Source organism: Odontesthes bonariensis, chromosome 23 (assembly GCF_027942865.1).
Source record: "Odontesthes bonariensis isolate fOdoBon6 chromosome 23, fOdoBon6.hap1, whole genome shotgun sequence".
Classification (NCBI taxonomy): domain Eukaryota; kingdom Metazoa; phylum Chordata; class Actinopteri; order Atheriniformes; family Atherinopsidae; genus Odontesthes; species Odontesthes bonariensis.
This window is the reverse complement of record NC_134528.1, coordinates 17,527,983-17,537,638: the sequence shown is the minus strand read 5'-3', so window position 1 is coordinate 17,537,638 and position 9,656 is coordinate 17,527,983. Positions and strand designations below refer to the sequence as shown.

Below are 9,656 nucleotides of genomic sequence, written 5' to 3'. Positions count from 1 at the left end.
AGAGCCGGGTCAACCCCCGCGAGGAACCGTCTGAACTTTTCTTCTTTGTGAGCTATTCCCCCGTAACCAGGGAAAGCATCCTGAACCAGCTTGCTAATCTCTGCTGCATACACTTCCAGACTCTCACCTGGGGCACGGGGACGAGCAGAGAGATTTGCTCTAAAACAGTCCAGGAAATGTCTCTGTCCAAAGGCTTCTTGTAGCTTCTCCTTCACAGCCGCATAGTCAGCCTGCACTCCTGCTGGTAAGCTATCCCACAGAAGAAATGTGGGAAAGAAGCAAGACGTGAGACGTCACGTTAGACAAACCGTTACTTTCATTGTGTTAGCGATGGAGACCAAGAAGAAACACTTAAGTGGATTCCAGAAAAGAAAAAGGAAAGAAGAGCAGCTGGAAGAGCGGAAAAAACTTCCGAAAATAAGCACGTTCTTTCAGAGGACCAGAGAGGGAGATGAGGAGGTTGCTGCTACCAGCCCAGCGAGTAAAGATTGCGATGTGGGTGAGGAGGGGGGCAGTGAACTTCTAGCTAGTTCGGTGGCTTGTTGTGCTAACAGTAGGGGGTCTGACTCTGACAGTGCGCTTACAGAAGTTGAAAACCTGGGCGTTTCAACATCGAGGGAATACCCAACTGACATGGGGCATTTCTACGACAGTCTTGATGCAGACGTGAAACGTTTTATAGTGTCTATGGGGTCATGTAAGCCAACTGGTCCTTTCCCACGGGACCCTGAACAGGAGAACCGCTGCTTTGCTGCATCGTTCTACATTAGCAAAACCAAGTCTGGATTGGAGATACAGAGAAAATGGCTATGCTACTCTCAGATGCTAGACGTAGCGTACTGTGAGCCCTGCTGGCTTTTTGCAAAGCACACTTGGAAAACAAATACCTGGCGCAATTTGTCGAGGAAAATTCAACAACACGAGACTTCTACTGCACATACAGCTGCATGTGTGATCTATGACAATTGGCGTCAGAACAAAGTCATGGATAAGGAAACGGAGAGGAATATACTTCAGGAAGCAAGCTTTTGGAGACAGGTAATAGACCGAGTGATTAATGTTACCCTCACATTAGCCATGAACAACATCCCCTTTAGAGGGCATAGGGAAAACATTGGTGAAGCCAATAATGGCAACTTCCTTTCCATCATCGAGCTCTTGGCAAAATATGACCCAGTGCTACAAGAACTGATTAGCCGTCCTGCTCACTCGATCAAGTACTTAAGCCCTCTGATACAAAACGAGCTGATCCAAGGAATCTCTTGTAATAAAAAAATAAAAAATAAAATAAAACATAAAAAAAAATTAGGAATTATGACAACAGTTCGTCCAAAATCCCAAGTTGGGAACAGGCCCATATAGTTGTTTTTGCTTTTTTATTACAAGAGATTTCTTGGCACACATGTCTTTGTGTTCATTAGCTCTCTTGTTGTAAGTGCATCATGAAGGTCATCTTCTTCTTTTTATTATTATTATTCCTATGCTCCCCCTGGCTTTCTTCTTTTTGGCGTTATGCTCACATTTGTAAACTGTTATTTTGTTGAATTACTAATAAAGTTAAAAAAAAAAAAAAAAAAAGATAACTTGCATGCGTAACTCGTAATTCGTAACTCGTAATTCTTGATGTCAAAACTTTTGGACTCATTTATGCATGCATTTCTAGTTTATGCACACGAACATTTTGACAGCTACTTTACTCCATAGAACGGCAGCAGCCCTTTATTCACACACCTTGAGTTACAGGTTAACACCACTTTCTGTCTTGTGTACAAAATAAAAGCGCTTCACATTAATACCGGATGTTACAAACATGCTCAAACATCCCTCTATCCAGGGCTCATGAAAATAGCTTACATATCTAAGCACAAGCACAAATATCTGATTCTAAAACAATTCTTCTAAAGAAATCAAGTCCTAGTATGTTTGTGTGGCCTGTTTGCCGTACAAACCTAAGGTGGTTATATAAGACATTATAATTAGGAGGGTGTATCATATGTGCTGCATCATGGTGTTAGTTTTCCATTTATCCTATAGAGGCTTCGTGTAATGTAACACTTATTTGACAAACGGGAACATGTGAAACTCTATAGCAGGATCGAAAGAGAATGCAAAAGCAACTGCTTTAGTGGGTTGACAACATATTCTGATAAGGGCTAGTATTTACAGCAACATTGTCTGCTATCAATGTATTAAAAGTCAAATTTTTATAGCATGTAATTGACACCAGCATGTGAGTTAAAACCCTCTGAGTATATGGCGATTTACTGAGTCTCTATTCATCCTTCGGTGGAATGAGGGAAGTAGCATGAAAAACAGCTGCTCACACATCAAGCAAATTTCCGGCCTCTGATCAACTCATTGATCACCAAAACAATAGAGATCAGGATGAGCCAGCTGCTCCTCAGAGACTGAGATGATCCGGTCAAGTCACAGCTGCATCCCTTTGGGTTTCGAGGATTTGGCGGAGTGGAGGTGGAGGGAGGAGCAGGACATCTGAGCCAGTCCACTGCAGTGGATTTGGGAGTGACAATGTCTTGAGTCAGTCCTCCGCTCTGACTGACCCAGTAGAAGCTGTCCTTGAAGAAATAGGCATCTCCTGAAGAGAAACCACAGCAACAGCAACATTGTCAGGACAATTTGTTTTGGATTGTTGCAGAAATAAATATTTAAAAAAAACATATGACAAAAGTGTGATTAATTTGCAATTAATTACGAGTTTACTGTGGGAAATCATGAGACTAAACATTTTATAAACTGACGGCCCCATTAGCGCCACCTTCATGCTGCCAAAAGACACCAAGATTTGTAGGGGCTGGAAACAGATAAATGGAATAGTTTTAAACTTCCTCTTACTGGTCAAGAGATCCCAATAGAAGGTCTGATGTGTCACGCTAAGGAATTCATTTATCTTATCACTTGTACTTGTGACAAACCATACGTGGGAAAAATAAGTAAACTACTTAACACTCAAATTGCTGGACATAGAAGTACTATTATAATACCTAAATATGAATGACCCAGCTGCAGGCCATTTTGCTGAATTCAATCATCCTATTTCCACTCTAAGGATAAGGATATTTTTATTGGGATTAATATCATGATTGGGAGGTCATTTTAATGTTCTACAGTACAGAACCCTCCTGGACACATAATCAGAAAACTCTGTCACAACGTGGTCTGATCATAGAACATTGAGATGAATCTTTCTCATAATGTACCCCTAATTATTAGATATTAAAGAAAACGTTGCTTGCTCATCATGTTAATTTAAACTGGATAAATGAACTTTTTCTGGATATTTTTTTTACTTTTTGTGAGCATTTTTGACTTGTTGGAGGATGTTTGGTCATGGCATCGTATGGAAAAATTAGAATTCTTGACACTGTGGGCTTTTCGTTTTCTTGACAAAATGACTATGGTTTCTCTGTAAAGATTGTTGTTGGCTGTATGGAAGCGAGGGTGTGGTATATATAACGTACCAGTGTCTTTGTCTTGAAGACAGGCCCGAGGGCTGAAATGTTGTTGAATAGAGTGGTATGCATGTGGAGCTGGAATGTGCGGCTCTTCTATTTTTACTTTAATCACTTACTTTACTCCCTTACTTTACTCCAGCATCTGACATATGTTGAGTAGTGTGATATAAATCTTTCTTTCCCTTCACACAATCATGTTCTCTTCAAGATAAAATTGAACAGTTTCGATTAATCTTTCTGTTCCCAGATGGTTTCCCCAAGTGCCTTGGTTTGTGACAAAAATCCCCTAGCCTCATATGTGGTACACATCATTTAGAGCTTCTTATCACGACTGATCTTCCACTGCGCTGACCACGTTTCATGCCTTTCATCATCTTCGGCACCAGCTGAGAAATGACATCACCCAAGAAATAACCCTTCTGTGGTTTATCTGTCCAGAGTTTCTGTCAGACAATCTCTTCAATATCTATGCATCTGAACTCAATGTTACCTTCTCCCCAACTGATGATGTCATCCATATGTGTAGGCATTCCTCCCCAGACGCTGTTGTCTCGTGGGTAGCCCGGCTCTGGCTGTCTGGTAACTTGCCCACTCTTTTGGCTCTCATCAAACCTCCAAAACTGACCCCCGCTGAACAGGTACGTCTTGCCGTTATGGGCCCAGATGAAGGCTGCATCCACCCTGTCCACCAGCACCCCACTCTTTGTCTTCATGCCCCAATCAGAGAGGGGTTGAGGGTACCCGCTCATGGCCACTGTGTCTTTGAAGACCCAGTACTGAGATCCTGGATAGATGGAGGACAGCATGAGAAAATGTCTATGTCAAAATGGCTCTCTGGTTTAACATATTCACTGAATGCTGCTTTATTGTGGATGTTGAGTTTTATTTTATTCCTTATTAATCTAACTTTTGCAGATTTTTTGTTTTAGTTTGAATTGTCATCCCTTTTTACTGCTGATATCATAGTTTTAAGCTGTTTTTCAACATTAATTCTACATGCTTCCCCAAAACTTCAAAAGACTGCGTAAAATGTATTCACATCTTCAGCTCTGACTAATAACAAAATAAGGTCAACCAATGTAACACACTGGCAAGATTTAGTTCCCACCAATAAAGAAAATTATTCTGCTGTCACTCTTCCTCTCATAGACAGCATCAATCTTTTTCGTGTTTGGCGGAAGTCCCATCCAGAAGTTCTTGATCAGCGCCGGCTTTAGAGACACTAAAGATCCGTCCCTCTTAGTTCTCCAGAACTGTGCACCTTTCCAAGAAAAGAGAGCAAACATGTCACCATTGTGAAGCGTTGATTCAGAAACTCTGCAACTCTTAAAGAGGATCACCAAGAATACTAAAAAAACTGAAATAGGAACCATTTCAGACTATCTTTTGCTACAATTAAAGGGATTATTTTTAAGATATTGAATAAAAAAAGCATTTTAAGCACGTTTTCTCTTTTTTTCTTTATTGAGAAATTTGGATGTTTTCTTCTTACCTCTAAAAAAGAAGACTTCTCCCCGAATATTGGCTATTGCATCAAAGCCCCCCTGACAACGCTCGTGGAATGAAGGATCAGAACTGGGACAAGGAGAGTTTAGTCAAAACCTAAGTCAAACTGTAATTTAATTGAATGTAGTTTGATAAAGAAAACACTAGAGGGCGCAGCAAGACCCAACACTGCCACTGTGAGGCTTCTTCAAAGGGCTCTTATCACTCATCATCATTCATTTGACCATAAGTGGAGTGGTCGAGCATTCGACTCACTGCTGTGTTGGTCTTGGGGGAGGTGGACTCGGAAGGTGTGGGGGCTCAGGATCAACACCACCTGGTTGCCAACTGTCTCTCATGCCTGCAACAGAAAAATAACCACAGAAAACAATGAAGAGGAAACGAAAGCTGATGACAGCATAAGAAAAACTGACGGAACAATATGCATTCTTCTCTGTAACCAACAGGATGCAATCTGTTTCTTTTTTAAGACGTCAAAGAAATATTTTAATACTCTTTATGCATGCATGCACCATTACACACGAGTTACTGATTAATGCCTGATATCATCAGTGGGAAAATCTGACATTTTACTAGGTCTTTTGATAATCTATAAATATTATTCCAGAAACTGATGATGAAAAACAAGCACTTAAAGATTTTATGAACTTTAACCAACTTATGACGTTATTACATGAACAACAAGTAATTAGTAGAGACATTTTTTAACAAGTGCAGAGCCTTGTCTTCTCTATTTGGAGAAGCCTGTACCCTAGCATGGTTGTGAATGTTTCTAATGTTTCTAATGTTACTATCTTTACAGACTGTGAAAGGAGCCATTTGGCATTGAAGCTCCTTTCATGCAAACATTGTGTGAAACGAACTGTTTCACACAAAGCAAAATGTGTGTTTGTCTGCATTTGAACCAATCTTTTACATTATTCTAGGCCTCATCGAGGTTTACCCGGTAATTTCCTGAGATTTTGTTACAGAGATGAAGACTTCTTATCAGGCGAAGCAAAAGAAACAGAAAAGCAAGAAACGTCAACACACTTCGGATGTTGTCTGCACTGAATACATGACAGTCTCGCACCGTATAGCTGTTGAATGGCCAGGCTGTCGTCCAGGGCTAGTTTGAACTTGGAAATGTCTCCAATGGAACCTTGGTAGTATGGCCTCATGATGGATGGATCGGATGAAGAATGAGACAGGCCCAGCGCATGGCCAAACTCGTGCACTGCTACTGTGAACAAGTCTGTGCTGCTGCTGTCACCTGCGGACGCGTGAGGAAAAAACGAGACTGGATCAACAAAAAGAAAAAAATGAATAGATAAAAAACTTGCATTGTGAATTTTGTGTCACTGAATGAAGAAATGTTTCTGGTCTAAAAAAAATCCTTTTTGTGATTACTGTATCTGACTATGCTTTGTGCGTCTAATGTGGCACAGGTAATCTTGCACCATCCGTCGATAAATACCTCCATAGCTCCAGATCTCATGATCATCAAAGTGTGTGTCACCGGCCACTTCATCCCTGCCGGGAAAGAAGGCGTGGGCCAAGGTGCCACCCTGCCCGTCAAAAGGGTAGCCGTCATCATGGAGCAAGCGAGCAAAAGACACTCTGATGTCCCCTTCAGCTGTGGCCCCTCTGCTGTCACGCAGCAACTGATGGAAACGTAAGGGGGCCACGTCACTCCAGGCTTTGAAAGCATGAGTCAAGATGTTGTCCACCAAATCGTTTGAGAGGCCCGGTGAGTTGGAGGGTGTTGGGTAGCTGTGGATGCTGCAGGAGGGGATAATTATTTCACGACAACAAATATGAATCCTTTGCTTGTGTTTATTGTCCTTCTTGTAAAACTCTATCGTTTATATATGTTCAGAAGGATCACAGTTAATCAAACATTAGCTATGCAGATGGATTAGATTTCTTCTTCTTAAAAGTCTTTTCTTTTCAGACTTTTGACGGCTTTATAAGGAGTAAAAAAAAAACTTCCGGAAAATCACTATGCAAACATGTAAAACTTTAAAATCAACAACCCTTGTGATACATCGAGATCTGTTTCTTTGTTTGACATGCAGTAATTATGGAAAAACCCTAAAGTGATGATTCATACATGGGAGCCATAAAGCCACAATGTAACATGACAGGAAACACACCTCCATGTGAGGTCTGTCTTATGCCACTTAAGGCCTGACAGAGCGTATCTTTTCCTGCGCCTCCTCCTCTTCCTCATGTCTTCACCTCCAACAATATCGGGAAGAGAGCAACGCGGCGTCGACATGAGTTTGATTGTTTCACTGTCTGGAGGAGACGTTGAATAGATTCTGTATGTTACACAGGGTAGTTCACAGGGATGTAGTGGATATGTTGGCATGGGAGGGGTTAAGTTAAGAGGTTGTTACCCAGCAACCCAGTTTCCTGGACCCCTCCGAATCTCTGCATGACACGGATGGCGTTCTCAATCCCCTCTTTGGTCTGCAGTTTGCTGGTGCGTGGGTCAGGAGGAGGAAGGTAGCCATACCTGCTCAACCAGTCCTGGACACAAAACAAGGAAGTCAGAAGAAATTTGGCAGTTACTTTTAAAGAATTGCAACATGGGCCAAAAAAAAGAAGCAAAGAAAGAGAAAATAACCCAGCTTAGGCAATCGACATTGTTGCTGAAATTCATCACTAGCATGAATGGAAGCTAACACTGCTCCGCTCCTGACAATAGACCATCAGCTCTCTGTCAGCTCATTGCTCACAAGGCACCCTGTCAGCAAGTTGTTTCGTTATATATTGCAACATCTTGTCCTTGTTGAGTAAGTTATCTGTTCAAGATAACTGCAGAGAGAACAGACAGTAGTTGACATACATTTGCTGGGTTATCAAATGAAAGAAAATCTGTTTCTTTAAAGTGATTTTGAAACCTGCTCCTTTCCTGCCTCCACCCTGTTTCAACACTTTGATGCTACAACTGAGAGGAAAAGGTGTCCGCCCTCTCCATCAACAGTCTTTTTGTGGGTTTTACAAGCAGCAGATGTTCACATGAGTTGTGAAGAGACAAAAGCAGGTCACTTTGTTGTATTTACTTTATATTAATTTGATGTTTTTGTTGATACATACATATTTGTATGTATATAGGCTATGTATTATATATATTATTATTCCTCTGAAATGACTGATTCCTTTACAGAAGTGAAACAACTCCTTTCCCCTGAATGAAAGATGCCAATAAATGTGAAGTTCCTCAAAAACCGGCAATGATGCCGTTTTTTAGGAACTGCGCGGGTGAAGTAAGAAGCTCTCGGCTTTTTTTTTTTTGCAGCCTCCAGTCAATTGTAGTAAATAGTTTTTCCAAAGGTAGCCTATATGATTATAGGTTTACATGCATCATGCCCAAAGGCAGGTTTTTTTTTTAATAAAGACTATTTAAAAACGGTTCACAAGCCAAACCAAACGAACCTAATGAACCCCATATCCGTAAGCCCCCTCATCACCATATGTTTCCGCTACATGACTCAAACCCATCAGGTCAGTCAAAGCAAAGCCACCGTGTGCCTGATGTACAGGCCAACAAATGCTCACATTTGTAATATTAAGACAATTGCAACTAAACTGTGTGTTTTCAATTAAAAACCTCGCTGGAAATATAAACCGTGTGATTACCATAGGTAGAATGTAAAAAAAAAATGCTTCACTGGCAAACATAAAAAAAATGCTTATCAACCAATCAACCCACATAGCTCCGATTCCCGGAGGCAAAACAAAACCTGTACTTTTTTTTCCCAACAAGTGAATCGGAAAAATGAACGAGATGCTGACTAAACTTCACATTCATCGTATTAGCCAGAAAAAAAAAAAAAAACACATTTAAAACTTCCTATCGCTATAGTATGGCATTATGTGTGAAACATATTCCACTCACCACTGCACTGCTGTATTGGTTGGGCACCGCTGACGTGCTCCCCATTACGTTCCAAACGATCCACAGCACAAGACCCAACTCCATCTCAGTCACTGTAGATAAAGTGCTCTGTTATTTACAGAATCTGCATCATCTGGAGGAAACACACACATTTCGAATTGCTGCAGCTTTCTCCGAACCATCCCAAACCCTAAAGAACCGACACAAAGCTCACCGTTGTTTCTCCTCCGAAGCTCCGCTGTCTCTTGGGACTAGGCTGGGCTAATCAATAGTCAACTCCCAGTCTGTGCTTATAGGGTTTGCGTTTTTTTTTTAATTATCACCCGGTTTGCGTCCATATATAGAATTGGGCACCTTGCACGCGTCAAAACGCAGCTAACAACTTATTCGGGGAAATCTTCTCAAAGGTGAAGAGGCGGAAGAGACTCTAGTTTGTTGTGTATTTAATTTATTTAAGTAGTCCTATTAGAGTTTCGCTCATAGAAACTGTATTCTATCTTAAGCGTTTTTATATAAAGTTCTCAAGTATTAGAAAACCCTGAATATGAAGATGCACGCGGGAGTGCATTGCTCTACAGCAGAACAAAAACGGATTTAGAAAGTAGGACCACAAACTTTACACAGTCGATCAGCTTCGTTTTAAATCATGAGCAGAGGCATCTCAAACAAGAATCATGACTTCATGAATCATGGGAGAAGAGACTAAAAATCTCCAATAGATTGGATCTACAGGCAGACATTGTCTTACTACAGGAGATTCATTTATCAAAGACTGCAGCTGATGTTCACCA

General features: G+C 41.0%; 1 protein-coding gene across 2 annotated transcripts; it reads right to left on the bottom strand.

Annotated features, from left to right (window-relative positions):
- Positions 1-1,698: 1,698 nt before the first annotated feature.
- Positions 1,699-9,244, bottom strand: mmp25b (matrix metallopeptidase 25b). Of its 2 annotated transcripts, XM_075456986.1 has the most exons (11): positions 9,080-9,244; positions 8,866-8,957; positions 7,361-7,493; positions 7,115-7,259; positions 6,436-6,740; positions 6,052-6,231; positions 5,235-5,319; positions 4,966-5,048; positions 4,582-4,734; positions 3,964-4,257; positions 1,699-2,596 (listed from the first exon to the last, which is right to left on the bottom strand). In XM_075456986.1, the coding sequence occupies exons 2-11, from the start codon at positions 8,947-8,949 to the stop codon at positions 2,328-2,330; spliced, it is 1,731 nt and encodes a 576-aa protein (XP_075313101.1). In that variant the 5' UTR covers positions 8,950-8,957; positions 9,080-9,244; the 3' UTR covers positions 1,699-2,327. The 2 variants fall into 2 exon arrangements, with proteins under 2 accessions (XP_075313101.1, XP_075313102.1); XM_075456987.1 differs by lacking the exon at positions 9,080-9,244 and having other exon boundaries at positions 8,866-9,073.
- Between the last annotated feature and the right edge of the window lie 412 nt (positions 9,245-9,656).

What these genes read in the sequence shown, in the direction of transcription:
- mmp25b (XM_075456986.1), bottom strand. Translation starts at nt 8,949, where the DNA reads ATGGAGTTGGGTCTTGTGCTGTGGATCGTTTGGAACGTAATGGGGAGC. An exon ending in ACCAATACAGCAGTGCAGTG is followed by an intron (nt 7,494 to 8,865) that starts GTGAGTGGAATA and finishes TTTTGTGTCCAG; the next exon opens with GACTGGTTGAGCAGGTATGG. An exon ending in AGAAGTCTTCTTTTTTAGAG is followed by an intron (nt 4,735 to 4,965) that starts GTAAGAAGAAAA and finishes TTTCTTGGAAAG; the next exon opens with GTGCACAGTTCTGGAGAACT.